Source organism: Sceloporus occidentalis, unplaced genomic scaffold, assembly GCF_023333645.1.
Source record: "Sceloporus occidentalis isolate IW3139 unplaced genomic scaffold, rSceOcc1.0.p SCAF_47, whole genome shotgun sequence".
NCBI lineage: Eukaryota > Metazoa > Chordata > Lepidosauria > Squamata > Phrynosomatidae > Sceloporus > Sceloporus occidentalis.
The window spans coordinates 4,895,534-4,922,943 of NW_028317027.1; the positions used below are offsets into that span (position 1 = coordinate 4,895,534).

At 37.5% G+C, this 27,410-nt stretch overlaps 1 protein-coding gene across 1 annotated transcript; it reads right to left on the reverse strand.

Moving 5' to 3' along the window:
* Positions 1-2,458: 2,458 nt before the first annotated feature.
* LOC149289265 (beta-galactoside alpha-2,6-sialyltransferase 2-like) lies at positions 2,459-27,410 on the reverse strand. The gene is made up of 5 exons (XM_089490907.1): positions 26,501-27,410; positions 16,848-16,945; positions 12,486-12,587; positions 11,643-11,817; positions 2,459-2,721 (listed from the first exon to the last, which is right to left on the reverse strand). Exons 1-5 carry the CDS (start codon positions 27,408-27,410, stop codon positions 2,459-2,461), a joined length of 1,548 nt encoding a protein of 515 aa, XP_089347033.1.

The following is a 27,410-nucleotide window of genomic DNA, read 5'->3' on the forward strand; positions in this document are numbered from 1 at the left end:
AATTTTGTATTTTGGTATTATATGTTTAAAAACTGAGACAGATACGCCACCCAGTGGCTACATTGTATAAGACAAGCTATACTGTTACTCTTTAAAGCAGGAATAATTCATGCATGTGCATTCTATGTATATATACATGTACCTGGTGACCGCGTTAGTAGTTTTTATCACTATGATAGCTTAATGCCAGCCTAGCAATAATAGAGGGCAATTTTTAACCCCTTAAAACCTTCATGACGTTCCATAGCATCTTAAATACAAGTGCCCAAAAACCTACCACGACACCATGGAACGTCATGAAGAAAGTAGAGGTGTGTGCAGGGCACTGGCTGAGGTAGTCTACAGGAACCGCCATTCATCCTTCCCATGCCAGGCGATGGGGAATGACCTGTATGAAGTGTATTATGTCGTTTAACCCTTTATTTTCTATGTGCCTACCCTGTCCTACTCTGTGTGCTGTCATGGCATGAGCGTGCCATGTAGTGTGCCCTGTAAATTAGGCAATAACCTATACATGTAGGGTATTTCTGTAATCTAGCGAGGGAGCTGAATACATTTTGTGGGTTTTTAATTAAACATAATTTATTGGCGTTATCGCTAGATTCTAGAAAACAAGGTTTTCATGGTCGTATGGTAGTCTTTCTTTCACTCTACATTGTGGTGCTTTCGCAACTAAGGCACCTGTAGTGTGCAAAACTACCACTACATTTTCAAAATGCGTACTCCTTTTTTTATTGTACTGGCTTGTTCATGACGTTTATACAACATTTCAAACATATACAGTTCTTTGTTTTGGTGATAACTTGTTAATTGGATAAGCCTTCACTGTAACAGGTCAATTTTAGAACATACACAATTTTATTGTATTAATGATGTCTTGTTGATTGGATAGGGTTTCACTATCCCAGGTCCATCACTAAAATCTATTAAACCGGTACCCAAATTATTTCACTAATTTTTCCCAAGAGGTATAACTGACTGTATGTCAGAAAACATATACACATACAATACAAATAAAACAAATCATTTATTTACATGAAATAATCTTTACATTGTACATACATAAAAATATACAAAACTAAAATAGAAAAAGTGTTAAAATATGTACAAACACTGTTCAAAAATGGAATAAAATTTCAAAAATTGTATCGGATGGACAATAAGCCAAAAAGTTTTAAAAAAAAATCATTTACCAAAACCATCAAAGCTAGTAAAAAAATTAGCCTGGTTTCTAATTGAAAATATTAAGAATACAAAAAGAGCATTTAAAGTTCTTGATCAGTAATCCAAGAACAAAGTCTTTTATGGTGAAGTAAAGGTTTTTTGATGTACACGTTTTTTTTAAGAAAATCCCATAGAAAACAGAAGATTCCAGTGAAACATTGATACAAGTATAACACCCAAGCTGAGGCTCATGTTTGATGCAAGGTCACTCAGATGACTAAATACTATTCGATTTTATCTATGACTTGTATTATCTGAATGCCGCCTATGATAATATGGCCGCACAGTCACATGGCTGCCTTTTATTTTCGAAGTTCTTTTTACGGGTACGTGTTACTGCTGATTGTGTAAGAGCCTCAAAAAACAAAACGTGCTCAGCTGTGAATCCACATCCCCTCAAAAAAAAAAAATCACATATGAATTATCCGCATTAGAAAACTTTATGATTGCTAATTATAATGCTTTGGGTAAAACATAATATGATAATATTTTCTGATGTAAGCTTTTTTTCAAAAGGTATAATGACATTAAGGCTATCTGGATCTTATAATTATTCGAGTTACATCTGGCATATTACATGACACTGGCTAGATGTAAGAAGACTGCTTGTAATGATACGGGTGATCCACATGGTGGCGAGGAACAGTACAAATGTAATATTCATGTTAAATAATGCATTCGGAATTTCCCATATACATCTTCAGAACTTTGTATAGTATGTTTACTATACCATATATATATATGTATATACCATTTTATCTTTATTTCCTCTATCGTGCCCTTCTTTTACATATAATATGCAATATCTTCTTGAAACTATTATAATGAGCTACATAAACATTTCATGAATTTAACACATTCCAACTACAGAATATCAAGGTCACACATTCTGTGATAAATGTTGGTTCATGTCTAAAATACATAATGAGAGCTGACAACTTCCTAACAACATGGTAACAGTTATGGCACGTTATAGATAAATCAACGCCGAGATCCACATTATAATATTTTTTTCTGCCTAACTAGCAAACATTTGCAACTTTCCACACCCATCAGCTAAGCTTCACTTGATTTCAAACAACTTCTAAATAGTCAATGGCTTAGACAGACATTTCTGTGTCCGTTAAAAGTTAATGACCATCTTCAATGATCCCAATTATATTTTCAAGTATTTTTGTTGACAGAGCAGTAGCAACTTATTGCACATGATTTTCAAGAAAGTGACTCTGTGCCCTTAGGTAATTTGGTCATGTGAGGGACACTGTATTGAACCTAAGCCTGGCAAAGTGACTTTGCCTTTCCGGAGAAGACTTTCTTCCGAGCCTTGGTTTAACCTTTGAATAAACATTTTCTCGTAAAGCAGAGGATGATAGGCTCCCAGGGTGCACGCTGCATCATAGTATTGCTCATGATAATGACAAAGGTCTGTTTGTCTGAAGGATGGGATATATTCGTATACATGTACTTTATGGCACATTGACATCATTATAAGGATTCCTTAAAAAAAACAAAAAAAACCCCATTAATACTGCAGAAGCTAAAAAAAATAAAATATAATTAAGGCATATGCATTTTATATACATAGGTCCTATATGAGAAGTGAAATGTACAGCTCACATTTTTTTTTCTTAATCAATGGTGTCTTTGGAACTGTCTGGCATCATTTATCTATCTACCTATCTTTAGAATAATTGAAAAATAATACATAGAAAACCATACCGAACGTGATATAATTATCTAATTGATACAACAAGCATCAAACTCAGTTCGTTCCATACCAGGCTAAAGAACGAAAGTCCTTACAAGGAGGAGTGGGAGATTTCCTGAAACAAAATGTGTGCCTTTGTATTTTTACAGTCACCTCTCTGTTTGCCAAGCAGGGGTTCAGGATAATTGGCCTATAAAGTTCAATAGTCCAGATGCTAGATTATGCATTATTCAAATAAGGTAAATAGCATATAAACTCGTGCCAGGAGCCATTAGCAAAGCGTGGGAATGAGGAGATGGAAGGCACCAAAGGTCACAGCAAACATTTTATATTTATCGGCAGGAAATCTAATGACATTTTACGGATGCAGATAAAATCTAAGAAAAGTAATGTTTACCATCATTTCACAACATCCTAAAAATGTAGCAGCATAATTGAATAAGGAATGTTTAATACAACACAAAAAAAATATTGCTGTGTTCAATACAGTGAGAAGAATGCACTGTTACATTACAAGACAGAGAATTTGTACTCCAGTCAATAAAAACTCTACTGTTATTCCAGGCAGACCATGCAAGCTGAGTTTGGCGCAATCTACAGCCCGTCTGCTGCTCTTGGACGACAGCCTGCATAAAGCTGAAGTGCTAAAAGCTGTTCAATCACTCATTTGCATTGTATAAAGACACCATATAATCACTCAAAGCTCACAACATCACATCTATTCAATGTGTCTTTGAATTGAGGATAAATATATTAAAATTACTTAATAGAGGAGATATTAGGCGTTTATTCACACATTAATCATAAATGAAAGGCAGAATGAGACAAAAACAAAATGTAAATGTACTTTCCAGAGAGGGGAAAAGAAACAGATGCAGAATATTGAATGTAATTCAATATTTAAATGATTATGATGTCATAAAATTGTTTATAACTAATTGCCCTGTGTCTTTTCTTTCTACAGTTCTATAAGTGTTTTCTCCTGCTTTTCCACTGCCACCCTAAATCACCAGTAGAGGGGAAATCCCAATATCAATCTAATCTGACTGTTATCCAGCTGAATCAAAGACTCAATAGCACAGCGGGAGACCCTGCAGGCACAAGATTACCAGTGAACTCGGAAAAGGTGCCTTGTATTCCAAAGCCAGACAAGCAGACAACGTCCGACCCAACTCTGCCCCTTTCAAAAGAGAGCTCTATTTCTGCACCTAAAATAGCTCTGTGACAATGCATTCGTCCAGTTAGGTATTATAATTTGTGCGTTTCAAGAACCAAAGAGGTCCAAAAAGATACTGACTCAACATTGAGAACAACCATTATTTTATGGACATTCCAGGGAAATATAAAATGGTATAGTTCTCTGCAAGCTTTATGGATATTAATATGTGAGCTAATATGTTTTTGTTATGGTCAAAAATTGATAAGGCAAATAGAAATACAAAAAAGGGTTTTTATTGATAAAATCACAATTAGTTTGGAACAGTAAACAAACAGGAATGCCATGAATGGTACCTCATCTGGAATGAGTTTGTACACTTATGGGACAGACTGCGTCTAAGAAGCCTTTATATTGGCTCATGACTGTGAATGGCTGATGTGACATACTTTAACACTTTACTTAACTGATACTTGAAATGCAAATTGTATGTAAATCGTAATGGTGAGAAAATAATTATACCTGACATTTATGTTTAAGTCCACTGTGTAACCCAGACGTACTGGACCTCCCTTCCTAAGAGAGACAATACAGACATTCTGTTTTGTGTATGCGCTCCTCCCGCTGTACATACTAACATTAATGTTATGTAGTTTGTGTGCTACTGGTCAGGTTAAGAGCAACAACTTGTGTTCACAGTTAAAAGGTACATGAATACATCTACATAAACGCTTTATACAGAGGTGTCGGCAAACAGTAGATCAAGGAATAAACAGAACTGCCTGTGTGATTGGAAACTACATTCACCCCATACTCGGCTCCAAGTCATGGTAGTTATTAGACTTGTGCATTCGTCTTCGGGCGAACATGAAAACGAACACGAAGAGTGCGTTTTCGTGTTCGTTCCGAAGACATGAAGAAGAGAAGACAGTGCCGGTAAAACGTAGGCGAAGACGAAGACTCACACACGAAGAATCTTCGCCTTCGTCTACTATTCTCCCCGGTCCCTTCCCCATCTAACTTACCTTATCTTCACGGCATCGTGGGAGTTGACTGAAGTGGAAATCCGCAGGTTCGTCGTCAGGGGTTACAGGGCAGTGTGAGTGAGCCTATTGGTCACCTGCAGGGTCTTCCTCTGGCATCAACCAATTGGTTGATGCCAGAGGAAGACCCTGCAGGTGACCAATAGGGCTCACTCGCACGGCCTTTTTAACTCCTGATTTCCGCTCCCGTTAACCCCTGCGATGCTGCGTTGGATAACGGGAGCAGAAATCCGTAGGGTAAAGGGCTGTGCAAGCGACCAATAGGCTCACTCGCACGGCCCTTTACCACTAGTTGCTAGGCAGAAAAAAAAAATCAACCTGGGACCCTGCTGCAACAGTTAAAAGTCCGTGCCAGCGACCAACAAAGTCGCCGGTACGGACATTTAACTGACACAGCAGGGACACCAGTGGTCTCCCCCCTGTGTCAGTTAAATGTCAGTGCCAGCGACCAACAAAGTCGCCGGTACGGACATTTAACTTAGCATAAATAACTTACTATAACTTCGGACACAATGCTGCCCTCTGTTGGTTTTACATTAAGTAGCATATGCTTGAAATCCAAAGTTATTATGCTACTCAGTGTAAAACCAACAGAGGGCAGCATTCTGTCCGAAGATATATTAGCCATATGTGGCAGTGTGTTCATTTTCATTTATTAATTATTTAAATAAAATATATTCCCATGATCCGCTGGTCTCCCCGCTGCAACAGTTAAATGTCCGCACTCGCGGACATTAATTCTGTCGAACTTGAAAACTCTTTTTTTCTATTTATTTTGGGTTTTTTTTGTATTAAACTGTTAGACGAAAGCATCATGGGAATGTAAATTATTTGAATAAATGCAAATGAGCTCACTGCCACAGATGGCTAATATATGTTCGGACAGAATGCTGCCCTCTGTTGGTTTTACATTAAGTTGCATAATAACTTTGGATTTCTTTCAAGCATATGGAACAATGCTACTTAATGTAAAACCAACAGAGGGCAGCATTCTGTCTGAACATATATTAGCCATATATGTTCGGACAGAATGCTGCCCTCTGTTGGTTTTACATTAAGTAGCATGGTTCCATATGCTTGAAATCCAGTTATTTATTATGCTACTTAATGTAAAACCAACAGAGGGCAGCATTCTGTCCGAAGACATATGGCTAATATATGTTCGGACAGAATGCTGCCCTCTGTTGGTTTTACATTAAGTAGCATTGTTCCATATGCTTGAAAGAAATCCAAAGTTATTATGCTACTTAATGTAAAACCAACAGAGGGCAGCATTCTGTCCGAACATATATTAGCCATATGTGGCAGTGTGCTCATTTGCATTTATTCAAATAAAATATATTCCCATGATCCTTTCGTGTAATGGTTTAATACAAAAAAAACCCCAAAATAAATAGAAAAAAAGAGTTTGCAAGTTCGACAGAATTAATGTCTGCGAGTGCGGACATTTAACTGTTGCAGCGGTGAGACCAGCGGATCATGGGGATATATTTTATTTAAATAATTAATAGATGAAAATGAACACACTGCCACATATGGCTAATATATCTTCGGACAGAATGCTGCCCTCTGTTGGTTTTACTCTGAGTAGCATAATATTCTGCCCGAGAATATATTAGCTATATATGGTAGTGAGCTCATTGGTCCCCAGCAGGAGGCCCCCTGCTGGCGACCAATAGAGTTGCAGCAGAGCTGCTGCGGTACGCGTTAACCCCGTATTAACCCCTTAACCGGAAAAAAACGAAGAAAAAACGAATATTCGCCCGAAGAGAAGACGGAAACGGGCGAATATTCGCGGAATACGAAGATTTTTTTTTTGACGAAGACGAGCACGAAGAGCCCCCTGGTGCCCAAGTCTAGTAGTTATTCTGTGAATGTCCCTCAATATCTGAAGTAAAGAGATAGCTGTGCCATTTTTTCAGAGACCAGTGAAGCACACTATGTGGGGATGCATAAAGCAAGGGCAGTTGCACTGCACACAATGCTCAACATAAGCTGTCTTGCCTTTAAACATTTTGGTTTGAGTTGAAACACTCAGAGTGACTTGGCTGTGTTTTTGTATAAAAACTGTTTTTTTCATTTTTTTTGGGGGGGGGTTATATAAAAAGTGGCATGGCTGTTTTATACAGATACATGAATGCATTTTGAGTGGTTCAGTGCCACCTGTGGTAGGTGAGTGATGAAACCCTTCCAACCACACACTTCCACCTCGTGTCTGCAAGTCCCATCACCAACTACTTTATGCTATAGGAGTTCATGAAAATCATGTTGTTTTTGGTGTTCAAAAAACAACATGATTTTTGGTGATTTTTGGTTTTTGGTGTTCCTGATTTTATGGTTGACACAGAATAAGGCAAAATGTACATTTACATAATAGTATCACGGCCTTCCTTTAGCAGATATGAGACAAATTATCCATTTATTTTTTATCTTAAATTGAGGAATCGTGGATTCACTGTAAACATATATTTTTTTTGTACTGTACAATGTAGGTTAGGGTTTTCATTTCAATTTGTAAAGTACAGACAGAAAGCCTCATGGGCATTAACATCATTACCCTAATAACTGTGGACATTTTGGCTTATGTGCAGCAAAAGAAACACGTAGTCCATTGCTTTACAATTGGATACCTGGGAACACAGTCTTTCTTTGGGACACTATGATGCTCCCTCAAGAGAATAGTGATGTCATAATTATGTCATAACAGGAAACATGTCCTGGAAAACTTTGTGATTTCTTTGGGAAACGTGGAAAGGTGTGGGGATGTGCCTGGCACTATAGTGCCTAAAAGAACAATAAAGGTAAGGGAATGGTAATGCAAGCACAATCAAAAGTAAAATACAAGTAAACTTACACATAATGAAATGGGAGAATAAAGACTTATGCGTATGTAATTAGTTACCCATATATTTTATTAAAATATTTAGACTCAAAATTTTAAAGGACTCCATTTGAAAGTTATTTGTAGGAAACAAAAATGCAAAAATTTTTTATATATATATATATATATATATATATATATATATATATATATATATATATATATAGCCTCATGACGGGATTGCATAATAAATTATGTATCTCTAACTCATAAAACCTGATTTTCATTGGTCATAATTTAAGATGATCACTGTACACAATTGCAAAGTAATAAATGGGAAGATTAAACAATACAGTCTTTAATAAATGTAGAGTATTTAACTAAACAGAAAAATGTTTTTTGTTTTATTATTATTTGATTCAAGAGAAGCTGTAATTTAAGGAAGCTTTTATTCCTAGTAAAAACTTGGACTTTTTCCCTTATTTCTATTAGAATCTGTACCTGTTCTTAGTTCCTATGTTTAACAAAAAGAATCTTTAAAAAAGAATTCTAAATTAAAATAGTTATATTTACAAACCTGTACATGTATGCCCAATTTGCAGGCTGTTATTACCTCCCTCCCTCTGTCTCCCCATGCTATGCAGTGTTTTTGTGTGATCTAAAGAGACATGTCAAGGCTGGCGTCTTTTTGCCACAGAGATGTGCCGTCAGTGTTAAATCTGGAACTCTTTTGCTAGAGGAAAATTCACTGAGTGTGCTCCCAGTGCCTATGTATAAGTGTCCAGCGTGCCAGACAGTGCTGGAAGCCTGAAACTGGGCAACAGCCACCGGTACAGTAACAAAGAGGTATTTTAAAGGGACATTCTGCTCTTTTTTTCTGAAAAATACATAGATAATACCTGAAGGAAAAAGGAAAGGTGTTCTAACTCAATGGCCATATCAATTCTGGCTTGTATGTTCACACAACTTGTTACACTCCCCACACCGCTCTCTCTTTACTTCTTCGCTGCTGTATGGCATGAGCACAAATGTATATTATGGCTGCATGATAATGTACAGTTGTTAAAGTAATTCCTTCTTTACAGTCTGAAATACACCAGTATTCTAAATGTTAACATGTTTTGTACAGTTTCGAACAAACCTCTATTCCTGCATGTTTAAAAAACAAATCATTAATGTCATATTTTGTATGCATTTGTATATGTGAGACAGAAAATATAGTTTTGATGTATACATTGTCTTAAAATGTACATGTAATTTGACACATTAAACCAGAATTGTGGCATTATTTGTCATCAGTCTCCACTAAGCATAAAAATATATTTAATATTTTATATTCTTTGCAGCCTTCATATGAACACAGTATTGCTGTTTTTATTTATTTTTATTTGCATCATTTTAAATTATTACATAATTGTTTTTGTACTGTTTTTGTAAAAAAAAAATGTTTAATTTGGAACGACTGCAATTTGTTACATTGTTGACACATTTTTGTTTCTGTGTGACACTGACAATAATATAAGTAGTCTGAATGTTTGGCATTCATTTTTGTCCCATCTGCTACTACTTACTTACTGCATATTTAGTTGGTCCAAATTCAGGGCAAAAAGCCATAACATTAAACTATTGCATTTTTCCTTTTCCAAAATACGTTGAGAATATAAAAAGCTTAGATTAGTGTAAATTGTTGAAAATTATTATTTTTATAATATCACTATTTACAATGTCACTGAAAATACACTCTTACACAGAAAAGGGCTGGAATCCCTAAAGCCATATTGGCACACAAACGATATAATTTTGCATAATGAAATTAACAATCCCACGCACTTGGAGTGATTAAATTCTAAACTTACTTCTGGGTCATCCGACTCTTAAATATGTTCTGTGTATATATATATATATATATATATATATATATATATATATATATATATATATATATATATATACACACACACACTCACTTTCCACTTTATTAGATACACCTGTTCAACTGCTTGTTAACACAAATAGCTAATCAGCCAATCACATGGCAGCAACTCAATGCATTAAGGCATGTGGATGAGGTCAAGACAACTTGCTGAAGTTCAAACCAAGCATAAGAATGGGGAAGAAAGGGGACTTAACGTGGCATGGCTGTTGGTGCCAGACAGGCTGGTCTGAGTATTTCAGAAACTGCTGATCTACTGGGATCTTCACACACGACCATCTCTAGGGTTTACAGAGAATGGTGCGAAAAGAGAAAATATCCAGTGAGCAGCAGTTGCGTGGACGAAAATGGCTTGTTGATGTCAGAGTAGAATGGGCAGACTGGTTCGAGATGACAGAAAGGCAACAGTAACTCAAAGAACCACTCGTTACAACCAATGTATGCAGAATACCATCTCTGAATGCACAACACGTCGAACCTTGACGCAGATGGGCTACAGCAGCAGAAGACCACACCGGGTGCCGCTCCTGTCAACTAAGAACAGGAAACTGACACTACAATTGGCACAGGCTCACCAAAATTGGACAATGGAAGTCTGGAAGAACGTCGCCTGGTCTGATGAGTCTCGATTCCAGCTGCGGCATTCAGATGGGATTGATCCATCCTGCCTTGTATCAACGGTTCAGGATGGTGGTGTAATGGTGTGGGGGACATTTTCTTGGCACACTTTGGGCCCCTTAGTACCAATTGAGCATTGTTTAAACATGACAGCCTACCCGAGTATTGTTGCTGACCATGTCCATCCATTTATGACCACAGTGTACCCATAGTCTGATGGTTACTTCCAGCAGGATAATGCACCATGTCACAAAGCTCACATCATCTCAAACTGAATTCTTGAACATGACAATAAGCTCACTGTACTCCAATGGCCTCCACAGTCAACACATCTCAATCCAATTGAGCACCTTTAGAAAGCCGTGGAATGGGGGATTCGCATCACGGATGTGCAGCCGACAAATCTGCAGCAACCGCGTGATGCCATCATGTCCATATGGACCAAAATCTCTGAGGAATGTTTCCAGCACCTTGTAGAAAGTATGCCACGAAGAACGAAGGCAGCTCTGAAGGCAAAGGGGGTCCAACCTGGTACTAGCAAGGTGTAACTAATAAAGTGGCCAGTGAGTGTATATATACAGGTGAGGCCAAGCCGTTTTGCACAGTGTTTCACATTAAAATATTATACAGGGCTCAGGTGACTGCAGTGAGTGACTCCAGAAAAAATGCATGACTTTTCCTTAAATGAACCTCTATAGAACACACAGTGCTTTAATACAAGCTTTATTATTTATAAATATGAAGTTTCATTATTTATAGCAAAGGATGTGAAACGTTATCCTTGAGAGAAAACAGTGCTAAAGTTCTCTCTGCAACATTACTTAAGTACCGTTCACACAATAAACTTTCAGTATTACTGAGCACGTAAACTTTAATCTGTAACTTGGTTCTTTAAATCTTGCTGCATTTTAATGTACCCTTGGGCATTGTGACCTTGTTAAATGTTAATTGATGTCCATATGAAGGCCGGACTTTTCCATCTTTGCACTTGTTTCTGTGATGAAGAGCTTTAATTTTGTGCAGTATAATTACTTTTCAATCAATAGGAGCCATTTCAAATTGAACTCAAGGTTCCACCTAATAATAGTATTGTGCTTTAATTCAAGTATGTTACTAATCAATATGCTAAACACACCTACCAATAAAACCAGAGGAAGGGGGATTTGGCTGTATCTTCTCGTTGCTGTTTTCTTGAATGATTTTCCACAGTTCCCAGGTAAACTTTGGGTGAAGAATATAAAACGGCTGGTCTGGATTCTTTTTACGATGTTGCTCATATGGGGGGAACAGATTGTAGTCTGGTTTATGGTACCACTAAAATAACACAAGATATGGTCAGAAGAATACAATCAAATATTGTCTGGGTCACACAAATATTCAGCCAGGCATGAGGACGCTGACCTTTAGCAAGTTAATTAAATTACACACAACCTTATTTACATTAGGATCAACACATGCTTAACAAATAAACTGTAATTGACAACAATGAAGATGAGATTTTTTTTCCACTGAAGACATGAGTTCTGTAGGAGATGGTAGTTTTTTTGGTGATCAAAACTATGTCAAGTTGCCAAAACTTTTGTAGAGTGTAGCTGCATGTATCCAGTAGGCAGCTGCATGCTAAAGTATGGTTTCATAAGCTTTCTTCAGAAGGAAATATGAGATAGTATAAGTATATGCGCCCTACCTCATAAAGATCTTACCTTACTCTACCCTACAGTCTATAAATTTAGTGTGCTTAAGGAAGCATGTGGAAACATAGTTTGAGCTGGCTTATACCCCTCCACTCTTGACAAGCCACACCGGCTATATCATGCTTTTAAATACAATACATAAATGTGGGTTGAACATAAAGTTGTATTTTATTGCAGACCACAAACTGTTAATATATAACATAGCAATCAGTGTTGGTCCAAATATCTCAGATGATTAGGCTTTATATTAAGTTCTTATGTATATGTATACTGAGCACAATATCTTACCATGTGGAGATCTGCATAGTATGGCGAAGGATCCCAAGCAACTAAAGTGACATCTTTGTACAGGGAGCTGTCCTCGAAGTGATGGATTGGGTTGGTAAGAATCTGGGATTACAGAAATTAAGCATTGTTTGTATACTGTAGTGATGAATGTAGATGCTAGACAACTAAACCAGATATGAGTGTTCCAGGTCTCTATAGCTCATCAAAAAAGGTAAATATTTACAGTTGGAAAAGTATACATTGTTCTTTTTTTTATCACTAGTTTTAAAATTGTGTTACAGTGAAGGAACAAATTATTTGATCCCCTGCTGATTTTGTACGTTTGCCCACTGACAAAGACACGATCAGTCTATAATTTTAATGGTAGGTTTATTTGAACAGTGAGAGACAGAATAACAACAAAAAATCCAGAACAATGCATTTCAAATAAGTTTTGAATCGATTTCTACTAAGTAAACTAAGTATTTGATTTCCGTATCAATCAGCAAGATGTCTGACTCCCAGGTGTCTTTTATACAGGTAATGAGCTGACATTAGGAGCACTCTCTAAAAGGGAGTGCTCCTAATCTTAGTTTGTTACCTGAATAAAAGATACCTGTCCACAGAAGCAATCAATCAGATGCCAAACTATCCACCATGGCCAAGACCAAAGAGCTGTCCAAGGATGTCAGGGACAAGATTGTAGACCTACACAAGGCTGCAATGGGCTACAAGACCACCGCCAATTGTGTGATCATTCACAAATGGAAGAAACGCAAAATAACTGTCAATTTCCCTCGGTCTGGGGCTACATGCAAGATTTCACCTTGTGGAGTTTCAATGACCATGAGAACAGTGAGGAATCAGCCCAGAACTACATGGGAGGATCTTGTCAATGATCTCTGGGACCATAGTCACCAAGAAAACAATTGGTAACACACTACGCCGTGAAAGACTGAAATTCTGCAGCGCCCGCCAGGTCCCCCTGCTCAAGAAAGCACATGTACAGACCCGTCTGAAGTTTGCCAGGTGAAAGTGTTGTGGTCAGATGAGACCCAAAATCGAGCTATTTGGCCTATGACCTCAAGAACACCATCTGGCCTGTCAAACATGGAGGTGGAAACATTATGCTTTGGGGTGTTTTTCTTCTAAGGGGACAGGACAACTTCACCGCATCAAAGGGACGATCGATGGGGCCATGTACCATCAAATCTTGGGTGAGAACTTCCTTCCCTCAGCCGTCGTGGATGGGTATTCTAGCATGACAATGACCTGAAACACACGGCCAAGGCAACAAAGGAGTGGCTCAAGAAGAAGCACATTAAGGTCCTGGAGTGGCCTAGCCAGTCTCCAGACCTTAGTCCCATAGGAAATCTGTGGAAGGAGCTGAAGGTTTGAGTTGACAAATGTCAGCCTCAAAATCTTAATGACTTGGAGAGGATTTGCAAAGAGGAGTGGGACAAAATCCCTCCTGAGATGTGTGCAAACCTGGTGGCCAACTACAAGAAACATCTGACCTAGATTGCCAACAAGGGTTTTGCCACCAAATACTAAGTCATGTTTTGCAAAGGTGTCAAATACTTATTTCACTGAGTATAATGCAAATCAATTTATAACTTATTTCAAATGCGTTATTCTGGATTTTTTGTTGTTATTCTGTCTGTTCAAATAAACCCACCATTAACATTATAGACTGATTATGTCTTTGTCAGTGGGCAAACGTACAAAATCAGCAGGGGATAAAATAATTTTTTCCTTCACTGTACAGTGTTTATAATATTTTAATAATTCCCTCTGATTCTTCTGGTTTGTATTTTGTCACCTTAATGTATTTAGTTTCTGTTAATTTGACTTCACAGTAAAATCAGTACTGACTTCTCTTTCCATGTCAAACAGTGGGTAGCCTTATAGAGTCTTGGTTATCACAAATGGGCAATTTTCTTGTCTTTACCACTGAACCGTAAAATACCTCACTTTTCAGTAATAACTTGAATGGTATGATTTGTATCCATATTTTAAAATTTCAGTCAGTGTATTTAAAATACAATATTGGTTAAAATGTTCTTGTTTCTTAAATAAAGCAAATTATTGCCTGATACACACCGTACAGTGCCTGTGAAAGATTAACAAATAAGCAGGTTTTTTGCTACAAAATAGGTACATAATGCGGAAAATGCAGATGTGAGGGAGCATTGCTCTCTTCTACAACAAACAGACATTTCTAACATGTTTGTTAAATGTATTCCATTGTAGGTGGGTTTGATTAGAAACAGGCCTCAGATCTGCTTTATTTGATTGTCATTAATAATGGACAATGTGCAAAGCAGTGGCCACATGGAGTCAGTATTGTTCCATCATACAACACAGCTGATCATTTTACAGTCTTCTATACAATCGTATCAATATATTTTATTTTTTAGGTTTTTCACTTTAAAGCAATGGCACACAGCCTGATAATGATAATATGATAATAGGTTTTGCTAAGGGATTATCATTAGACTTTAGAAGGAATTTTTTCCCTAGTTTGTTGCAAAATTGAAAGGGGTTCAAACTGGATTTTTTTGCCTTCTTTTGGATCAACGGAAATTAACTGATGCGGGAAAGGCTGAACTGGATGGACGCGTGTCCTTTTTTCAGCCTATGTAACTACGTAATTATTTTGAGGATGATTAGATATGTTACAGATACAAAGTTAGGTCTGTGTCAGTATCCCAGTGAAGTAAAGTACCATGAGTCTTCCCCTAATGATATTATGTTTGGGGGTATATTTTCAAAAGCCGTTTGTGTATTGACTGTTATCTGCAGCCAAGTTTCACTGGCTTTTACATCTGAAATTTCACAGCTGCCACTTCTACAGAGAAAAGAATAAGCAGCAATTGCTGTTAGCAATCACACTCCTATCATGCCAAGTCATACTGTTGAATTTTTTTGTCTAATTGTGGTGTGTTACTTACTTTTAATAAAAGCGTGGTTAACACACCAAAATTGGACAAAAAATACAATAAAAATATTAATTTATATATGATTGTTGACAGCAATCACACTCCTATCATGCCCAGCCAACCAGTACATGCTGGTACATGCTGGAATCTGGGTATGCCTGAGATTGCTGTTAACAATCATAATATATATATATATATATATATATATATATTAACATTGTTAATGTGGGATGTGGGATTTTTTATTATTTGTAAAGGTGGGGGTTCGTTTTCGGCTAAGTGAACCCTGAATTTTCAGTTTTGGTCCAGAATTTTCATTTCAGTGCATCCCTAGGATAAATAGAACTATTTCATTTTTACTTATCCAGAATCCTGAATTTGTAGTCACAACACTTTCTAGGCCCAGAAATCAGTGAGAGGAAAAGTAAAGGTTTTGTGTAATTTACTTTATTTTTAATCTGCATATTTTATTAAAGGCCATATTTTCTCTCAGTGAAAAACGAGTGCGGCCCACGCACGTATACAATTCTGATGAAGTGGCCCACTGCAGAAAAAACTTGGACACCCCTGATCTATTACAAAAGACATGTAAATCACACAAAAAAGGTAAAAATATTGTCTCAATTGAAATCATTTCTTCAAAATGCTTTTTTTTAACTACCACAAACGGCACTCACTATACATTTCAAATGATGGGTAAATTACATTGAGCTACACATATATTTGAACATAAAAGGAGCTGTATATGTAATCAAGCCATTGTATAACATACATCACAGAAAGACATGCTACAATCAAGCGTATTTTTATATTCCTTTATGTGCTTCATAGTGATAGGCTGCCTGTTGCTACAGGTGAGTTTCACTTGACAGGTACTTGGGATCTTTTTCCTATTCACCTGGCCCTAAACCACCTCCTTTAATACCAGTTTACTGCTGGCATTGGGGCGAGACAGGTGATAGATTAGAAATGATTCGACAGATTATCTATTTTAGGGACTCGTGCATAATCTGTAGCTTGTATGGGGACATTTCTTAATTTCATTATCCAGGGAGATCTATCTACAGTAAGGTACTACAGCTTTTCTTGTGGCAGTAGCTAACTAGGGTTGGCAAGTCATATTGTATACTGATATCATGAACTTTACATATTTAACTTACCTTCAAACACCCTCCCCCCTGTTCAGGGAACACATGAATGGCAGAAGGGTATATAAGAGTGTTGTGTATATTCCTCCATTAGTTAAAACTCTGAAAAATCATGTATCTTAAGAACATCAGGTACTGCTGTAGCATAACAGGTAGATGGGTGAAATGCATTCACAAGGCTCATGGAGGTCCTAATTCAGTCCTATATTGAATATGCAATGTTAATATACAGTTCTTCTCTTTACATACGATTATTCTTTTCACACTAAGTACAAACAGAACAAAAAGCTTACCTGAGAATTTATAATCCGCATGGTGGTTTTGTTTCCAACATCTTTTTCATAATTACGTGTTGGGGCAGAATTAAACCTTAGCACAGCATCATGGGCATCTAAGGATACAAAAAAGATAGATATAAACTTGTAAAGCACTTAAGTGAGTGAAAAGTAATAAAATGAGAACACATGGGAATACAAGCACAGTGCATGATTTCCATTAACCCCCTTCAATGCTTAATGAACTGGCAATGCATCAGTATAATCCATTAACGACAGCTGTGATAGTCATACTGAGCTAGCTGCACTCATAATATACAAAAATCCTACTCAAAATAAACAAAGCTTGTTTAAAGAAAGTAACACTAAAAATATACATAACTCTTTGAATAAGGCAAAACACAAGTATTATTGTTACTTACGACAAGGGAAAAAGGAGCAGATATTTTATGTGGCTGACATTTATGAAAGCTAGTCGATCTACTGAAGGGCACAGCAAGGTACTTGTGTTGGACGCTTGTTACTTTGCCAAAAATCTGTTACTGGCATCCAGTATTTTAGATTTTCCACAAATGGAACATTAGCTTTTATGGGCCCCATTCGCTCAACTGTGAGTTTGTAGATGAGATCAATTATTCTAGCTTATACTGTAGCCTTCACCGTGCATTATGAAGGAAGGTCCAAACTAATGACATTTTCCTGCCAAAAGACCAGGATATTCGCATATAATATATAGTTTTCTTGAAGATCATCTCACCAATTTAATTATGCTTTACATAGGGCATTCAATGATACACAAGTCAGAGAATGGAAATTCTTTTGTTTTTATGTAAACTATCCCCTAAACAGTGAGGTCAGGAATGTCATCCATGGCAGCAGGTTCCGGACTTTTTATGATACGTGATGATCTCAACATCTCACTGTTTCATTGAGAAACAAAATGAAAATATATACACACCAGGATAAAGAGCCGATGTTTATGAACAGAATTTCATTTATAAAGCAGGATGAGGTTAAGGAGAATAATTCTAAAAGAGACTGCAGATTTGGAGAAGTAGGTATTCTCGTCATGATTGGGTAGACGTAAATATTCAAGTCAATATTCATAGTCTGGGAGCTGATTATATTTGTAGAACTGTATAATATCCTACACTGATAGCTAAGCTTTACACAGAGAGTACACAGGTACAGATACTATTCAGAAATTAGAAACACACACTGCAGTCATGTGAAAAGCCATGCAGAAGTTTCCCTTCATGGATTTTTTTAATTAGTTATCTCATTGTTTTAAATATATTTAGCAAATCACATCCGTTGTGTTCGCTTAACATATAAAATTTAAGGAAAACAAATAAGTACAACTGTTCAGGCTCATGCCACAAATTATAGGACATTATTATTTCTATTATTTTAAACTCTCTGTTTCTAGTATAGGGGCATCATAATGTGTAGGAAACTAGCTACAACTCATGTTATTGAAATTGCAGCTCTCCGATTTAATGAAGATAAACTGTATTGTACAATCAAAATGCTATAGCTGGGAGTGTATTCCAGTTTACTTCTGGAAATGTATTCTCTTAAGAAGATCAAAATAAGAAGTTAGCGTAGACCACGGGTTGTCAACCTTCGCCTCTCCAGGTGTTGTGGACTACATCTCCCATAATGCTCTTACAGTGATAATGCTGGCAAAGCATCAAGGGAGATGTAGTCCACAACACCTGGAGAGCCGAAAGTTGCCTACCCCTGGCGTAGACCATACTAATGCATCACCACTGGCAAGGAATCTCAGAACATTACAAATATTTTTAGCCATATTAAAAGGAAGTATTCTTCTGCACACTAACAGATTTAAAATACATTCTTCAAAGAAGCACTCTGAATTTAAACATCTTTACACCATATGCATAAAGAGGCCAAAGGCAGAAGATGCTTGGCTCAGTCGCCTAATTTTACAGTAATGGTAATGTGGAGAAAATGCATGGTTTGTGATGACCATACAAAAACTACATACAACAGAAAACAATATCTACTAGGGGATTCAAAAATGTGCGTAGACTATTAGTTCAAGTAAATTTACATATTTTTACATGTACATTTTGGACCATACAAACATGTAAGCGACCTTAAAACTCCTACTGCTTAGAGGGATAAGTACATTAAACAGAAATACATTGCTCTCCCTGTTCACCTAAGGAAAAAGTAGAACTCCAGCTGAAGTCATTGAAGCAGCATTTAATTCCACATATGCTAGCAAAACATCATTGTTCAAACAGCATACATGTGCAATAAGCATATTGAGGTATGCTCCCTGCTTTCAGTAGAAGCAGCTGGGGATAGAGTTAAATTATTAACTTGCATTAAATTAAAAATGGACCCCCATATGCATGAACCATGAAAACATGAATAACAGAGAATAACATCTGTGCCTAGAGCCAAACAGGTAGTTGCTCACATAATAAATGTTTATCATCAGATAAATGGTTGCACACTTATCATTAGTTATTAATTATGCTTCTAGCAAAATGGATGTACATAATCATGACTGTTTAATGATTAATTAATGATTTATTTATGTTTATTTCTCAGTCTACCATTTGTTAAATATTGTATAAGGCAAGATTTATTACATGCACTCATTCACACTCCTGGCAGATGTTAAATAACTTTTTTAAATGTCCTTCAATCTGCTGACTGTGTTGATTCAAAAAAAATGATCTGTCCATGTCTTCTAGAATTTATTTACCATTACTTCCCAGCATCTCAGCACAATAAAAATAGGTCCAGAGCTATTTTTTAATCACAGACCCTCGCTTGTATATACATGCTATTGTTTGAAGATGTCACTTCTGATCTGATCACAAAGCAATTGATTTAAACTGTTTCCAGCAAGCATTTTCCCACTTGCATACTTCACTTCGTAAGTACAGATATTTCTTAGAAAATAACTTTAGTTAGTGTATTGCCAGCAAGTATCAACGGATGCTAACACACATTGACAAAGCATGAAAGATTGTGGTTTATCTCTTTTTGCCGCATCTGATTCAAACACAGTAAAGGACGGCCATTAAATTATGCAGCACATGCAAGTAAATGTAATCAATTGTGGCGTTCTTGTATCATCGATAAGATACATAGTTTCGTCAGACATAGGAGAATCAGAAACTGTGGTGGGATAAAATAAATTTGTCTACTACCCATCCTGTGACTATTCTGTTTTCTATCCTTTACAATATTGAGATTACACTTTTATTGAAACAATTTTTCTTTTAGTAGATTTTGACCTAAATATATCCGCTTATACACACGGTGAAACAAATCTTTTGTACAGTTTCACAGAAGGGTGACCACACTCAATCTGCCTCAGTCCAGAACAGTGCAGTGTCCCAGAATCATAGCTCTCAGCAGAGCTTGTATCTGGCGGCAGCACTTTACAATGAAAATTTCTCAGTGGACAAGCTCAATTTTTTTCAGGCGGATGTAAAGTTGATGTCTGTCTCAAAAAATAATTGAGCCCGCCTGCTCAATAATTGTTGTTGGCAGCTCCAGCACCACTTAATAATGTTTGTGGGCAGCACAGGTGCGGCAGCAGGAGCCAAATAATCAAGGTGATGGGTTGTTTGGGACAAGGTTGTAAATGGGATGCTGTTTTTTGGGACATGGCAATTGGAAGCTGTTGGGGGACAAGGTTGGCAATAGGAAAAAGTTCAGGGGCAATGTTAGCAATGGGCAGCTGTTTAGGGACAAAGGTGGAACTGGGAAGCTGCTTGGGGACAAAGATGTCACTGTTAAGATGTTTGGGGAGAAAGATGACAATGATTGGCTGTTTGTAGACAAAGTTGGCACTGGCAAGTGACAAGCTGTTTGGGGCAAAGATGACACTGGGAAGCTGTTTGGGGACAGGGTAGCAGACGCAAGCTATTTGGGCACAACATTGTGTCAGGACTTACCCTCATGGCCGTCCCATGCTGCTCTGGTCCCATTACCCTTTGAGGTCTACTGCAGCGGGACTCCCTCTGGTGACCTTCCCGTCCTGCCACAAATGTTCTAAGGTAGTGGGCACCAGCTCCCAACCTGCTACCTCGCAGCCCTTGAGGAAGACCACACGCCTCCCTGTCACGTGATCGCTACTCACACTCTGGTGACCTCACATACCTCCTTTTTGCTCCAGGTTGGTGTAAGTTTGTGCTCCTGCTTGATTTTGATGTGTTTAACATGTTTTGACCTGGCTTGCCCTTGACTTCGCTTATTGGTTACTGATTTGGCTCCGCTCCTGGTTCTGTTGACCTGGCTTGTTATGACTTGGCTTCTAGATTCTGATTCGGCTCTGATATTGTCCTCTGATTCTGACCCGGCTCACTTGACCTTGTCTCCTGCGGTTCTCCTGCCTTAAGTTCACGCTGTGTTGTTGACTGAGGCCTGACCTACCCTGCTTTGTGGGATCCTTTTCTACAGACATTACACATTGGCACTGTTAAGCTGTTTGGGGCCGTATATGTGACTGGGAAGCTGGGGACAAATATTGCGTATACTTGCCATATGACCTGTCTTTTGTGGGACAGACACAATTTTGTGCACTCATAAGCCACCAGCTCACAGAAAGTAACCATCAGTAGCATGTATTTTTAATAATAAAATATCACATTAAAAAGGTATATTTTTTATGATAAAATATATATGTAATACTTTCTTTCTCAACCCATCTCTGTCTGGCAAATATACATATATTTTCTATCTGTGGCACATTTATATTTGTTGTAGGGCACCTTACATTTTTTTCTGTTACCCAATTCATTAATATCACATACATTCATGACCCTATTCATGTGCTTACTGCAGTGGAAGATAAGGCTAATGGCTGATTGTTTGTTAGGGCTGCTGGCGCGAACACTGTTAAGCCATTACATAAGGAATGCCTGATCGTGCAGTCACTGCTACTGGCCGATCACACACATTACAATCCCCAATGCAAATCTATGGAGACTTGCTTTGTGATCTCAGTGTGATTTGTGCAGGGGAATCGAGCATTTTTTGCACATCTTTCTCCACAAATCTATCTGCATTATTTTGGCCTCTTGTGCACTTCCGCAAAAGGCAGAGCCATAGGGACAACCTCTCCTTTGTTCCTCCTACTGGGGAATAGGGTGTGCCTGGATGCTCTGCCCTTTAGTGGAACTGCACCAGATGTAGTTGCATACTGTGGGGGAGCCTGGGAGGCAGGAGTGTAGCAGGTCAAGTAACGTAAGGTTTCATGACCCTATGGTTAAACACGAGACAGCTCACAGCCAGAGAGAAAGCTGTGTATGTGTGTGTATTGGCATGTATGTGTAAATGTTGGTTAGTGAACATGGATGTGTATGTGTGAGCATGGATTTGTATGTGCAAATGTATGTGAACATGTATGAGTGTGTGTTTGAGGATGAATATGTTTGTGTAAGCATGGTGTTTGTGAGTGTGTATGTGTGAGCGTGTATGTGTGTGTATGAGGATGGATGTATATGTGTGTGTATATGAACATGAATGTTTAAGTGTTTATGTGTTAGCATGGATGTATATGTGTTTGTGTGCAAGCATGAATGTATGCGTTTATGTGTGAGCATGCATGTGTATGTGTAAGTGTGTGACTTTGAGCATGGATGTGTGTGTAAGCATGGATATGTGTTTATGTGTGAGCATGGATCTGTATGTGTGTGAGTTTGAGCATGGATGTGTGTGTGAGCATGGATCTGTATGAGTATGGATACATTTATGCGTGAGCATGGCAGCACAGTACCTTGGCCCAGCCCTGTATTTACTTCCTACCCAGCTAGGTCTATGTGCGTTGAAAGGAAAACAGTTACCCAATGAGTATGAATCATTTAGCCTATATGATCAAAACAAAAAAATGTCTTGGACATCCAAATCTAAGCATTTGTATTTTAAATCGAGCTGTGACTTTGAATGAATTATGTATACTTCATGTGTACTAAAACACAGTATAACAGAATGTGAGGTAAACTGGATCTTTGAACCTTAGCTTGTTTTTCTGTAGCCTTTCAAGCTCCCTGATAATGATGGCAGCTCTAATCTATCACAGGCATTTAAGAGTGACTCATTTGTGTCAAGCGGAAAAAAAATAGACGCAAAAGTGCACATCCGGAGAAACCTCTAGATAGGATGGTTACTTGCTTCTTGCCCAGTGAGATATTTAGGTGTTCCAAAAACCATTTGGACACAATCAAATGGCAAACAAATTACAGTTTGGGTTGCGGCTTCCTTAAGGCTAAATGACAGGATTCTTTTATATGACTTATATAAATGTAGTAGAAATGATAAGCATTCAGGGCATGCCCATATCTGCAACAATCACTGTGACACAGCTGCATAACATGCATATTGGATTTTGGGGTATAAAATGACTAGATAGAGTGGGAATTCAAACAGAATATGTTATATATAACATATTACTTTTGCATTTTTGCTTTATAAAGTAACCTGTAATAGTTTCTTCATTTAGAAAAAACTCAGTAAATTTAGAATTAGCTCTAAATTTCATAAAAAATGTTTCCTGGTTCAGACTTCCTATGTGGTACATACCAATTTACCTATACTACCGTCAGTTTGGTACACACTATTACTATTGTTATTGTTTGTCCGATAAAGTCTACTAGATAAGAGCCACCTGTGATTTGTGAGTGGAAGAGCCTAGGCTGTGCGGGTCTTTGAGAGTTTTAATGGGGAGTGGGGTCAACTACCACACAGTTTTAAAGATATTCACACTTAAAACCAAGAAGGTCTAAAGTAAGAACCAACAATGCAAGGGAATTGATCAAAAAGGTCAACAACATGGGGGATGTTAACAGCATTGAACACAAGGAGAGTTCTGTGTTGCAGTTGAGAAAGAAGAATCAGAACATACAGAACCTCTGTGGAACCATGACTGCTTGGCCATGGTAGACAGATAGGAGACTAGAATGAAAGTCCGATAAATCTTTTATGAGTCAGCTTGACGATCTAATTTCTGTAAATTACATGTATATTAAATTAAATGTGTTACCCTTGGAATATCAGTTTAAATTCTTCAGCATTTTCCACATATACCTAAAATTGATGCCAGACCCCCCATGAAACGGACGAAAACAAAGGAGCTCTGCTTCCATGTCTTGCATCTTCTTGTTCTTCTGTTTTCTTTTGTCCTCTGCACCTTTGCAGATATAACCTCCCGGCGAAGTTCCGCCAAAATTGGAAGGTCAGGTAGAGGACCTCACTGGAAACTCCGCTATCTTGCCCTAAGATAACCCTGTATAAACGTCTGTCAAAATGGGGGAGCTTCCCATGACGTCCTCTCCTCCTGATTGGTGGATCGTGGAGATGTCATCAACGAAAGCTCCTCCATTTTGCCATAACATAACCTCGTGTGAACTTCTGCCAAAAGAGCTCCTGGAGAATCGGGAGAGGATGTCACTGGAAGCTCTGCCATTTTGTGCTATATTAACCTCTAGACTGTAAGCTTGGTTGAGCAGCTCCCTCCTCACCTGTTGTTTCTTTAAGTCAAATTATTATGTTAGATACTACTTGTTACCTGTCTACACATTGTACAGGACTACGGAATATGGGGTTATATAAAACAATTAATAATATGTGTGAACTTCTGCCAAAATGGCGTAGCTTCTGGTGATGTTGATGTCTTCACCCTGATAGCAGGATTGGAGGGAGAGGACATCACCAGTAGCTCCGCCACATTGGCGAAAATTTGCTGGGAGGTTATGTCTGCAGAGATGTGGACGATGAAAGAAGAGAAAAAAGAGATAATAGAAGAGAGGAGAAAGGAGAACAAGAATGTGCTTAACAAGAAGATGCGAGACACGGATGCGAAAGTGGTCCAATTGCACATGTCTAATTTCTATGTAAACCGTGGTATTTTAAGTAGAACTTCAAACACGTAGTACCAATTGTGCTTAAGTCAATATACTATTATGCTTGCCTTGATGGCTACATGTATGTTGAGAAGCCATGACTCAGCATGAGGAAAAACAACTGGCTGTCTTATGAATGTGCATATCAATTCCTGTGGAAGAGATTTTAAAAACTACCATTGTTGTTGGGTTCAACAAACAGGCAATGCAACTAGCAAACTGGTTATTGCAAAACAATGAAATAAACTTAAGTGATATTTATTGTAGCCAGTAAAATAAAAAAAGGAATTTGCCAAAGGATAAAAAAATGTTAAACACTGTAGAATGTTGGATCTCAGCCCCACAAAAAAGGATGGTAAAAAGAAAATAAAACATAAAAATTTGATTTGGCATATTATATCCCTTGAGAAGAAACCCTTTGGAGACCAGCCCCTGAAGCTATTTTTGCAGAAACAAATTTCGTGATTGGGGCTTTTTACAGCTGTGCAAGCACTTTTTCTGTGGCTTTTCAATTTCATTAGCCTTTTCAATGCCAGAAGCAGGCCAATAAATTGATATTTATTTTACAATCTTCAATAGAATAAAAACATTTAATACAGTCTTCTTTTTACTTACAGTGTAAGCTATCAATCTGAGTGCTTTCATAGCAAGTTACATAAACAAGAACTGTAATTAGGAACTCTGGCTATGGTTTTCATCACACTATCATTTTAGATAAATATGTTATATACATATTAGTGTTTTTAGCTTAATCTTAAATCTTAGACTGTACTCAATGGAAACAGCAAACTTTACTTTGGAAAATCCCCCCCCCCAACTGCTCCTTGTCACATGGGCCACATATTATGTGTGTGAGGTACATAATGTAATAGAATTAGACTATTTGTACAGATTTGTACAAGTTGCAAATTTAACAGATTTGGTAATTTTGTCATTTTGTACAACTCTCCAAAAAAATGTCCATCATTCCCCTTCTGCAATGATCCTATAGTGTTGTTTTCTTAGGTAGCAATGTATTTACCAAACCTCTTACCAGTTTTACCTCTCTCTCCTAAGATTTAAAGTCACAGATGTGTAATAACTTTTCTTACCTTAATTGTGATTTGTAAAACCAGAGAGCTGATTTTTTAAAATAATCTAGAATGCATGACTATCCCTTAATGGGGAAAGTGGGTAGAAAATACTGAAGAGTATTACCTGCCAAAACCAGACTGATGTCTCACAATCATAAAAGAAGGTAAGTTAAAATAAAATGGTAATGAGTATTGCACAACGTTTGTGCACATCTTATAATAGGCAGAACCAATGCTAATTGGATAACCATGTGCCAACATTCCAATAAGACCCAAGTAAGATAAGTAAATAAATATTTACTGTAATGAAAATTGCTAGGCATAGCGGGTACTACAAAATGTTACGGTTTATTTACTATACAAATTTAAACTTATCAGTTTATCTATACATATGGAGGGAAACAACCAGCATTGCATATGCATAAATGCCAATTTTCATCTAAATATAGGTGACCTACAACTGTTTAATGAAGAGAGCACTTTGTTTTGAGAAATCAAAATATAAAGAAAAAAATAGGGGGCTCATGACAAGGATTTTGGAAATACTTAACAAATAGCAGCAACTAAAATAAAATACACCGCCAATATCTGCAAAATTTAAAAACAATCCTGCTTTGAATTCACAAAAGTGCTAAGTATCCTACACACTTGTAGATGGAGACATGCAAACAAGGAAAAGGGATATGTACATAAAATGCAAACTTACCAATTTCTACTCCGAGGGAGGAGTTAAGTATTGCACCAGCAGATGAAACTACAGCACAAGATGAAAATCCTTGTTGATATAATTTGCTCAGTGGTATTCGTGGAAAATACTTTTCCCATCCCAAATTTGAAAAGGGAGCCTCCTTGCCATCCAATGTCCTCACATGAGCTCTCTTCTTTAATTCACAAAGGAGTTCTTGTGGAGTCAATTTCCTTGAGTTATGCTTGCCTGTGAAAGTAACTCCGAGCTTATTCGCCCTAAGGTATTCCCTCCTAGCTTTCTGCAGGTGAGGAGTTAACATCTTTGAAGACACATTACCCTTCCAAAGTTTCTGTAAAAAGGATTTGGACATGGATGATGAAAATCCATTCCAGTCGTCTGACTCATCAAACATATGTTGATTCTTTCGTGCATTCCTTCTGTTTTTTCTGAGATGTGCATGGGCACCTTGGCGATATCTTCCACCATTCCATACTGGCATCCTCCCAGCAGCTGAATGAATACTGGCATGAAAATTATCTTGGCTGGAATCTCCATGATACCTTCTAACTGGGGTTTCTAGTTTCCTTGAAATGATAAACTCATCTTCCCTCTCAAAATAATGCTCCATATCAACCATATTTTTAATACTATCCGGGCCTAATTTAAAAGAATCTACAACATCTTCATTAAGGAGGTCACTGTCGTCAATAGCATATGATAGTGATTGATCCTGGTGTGCTCCCATTATGGCCCTCTGCTTACCTTGAATTGGTAAAAGTTTTTTAGCATCTATGTAAGAAAAGGAACTTGGCACCGGTTCCACCGAGTTGCTGTCTGTAAAATAGATGAATATCACGAAAAAGAGGAGACCCCAAGCGCAGATACCACATAGCATAAGTTGTTTCCATTGTTTCAAGTTTGGTTTCAT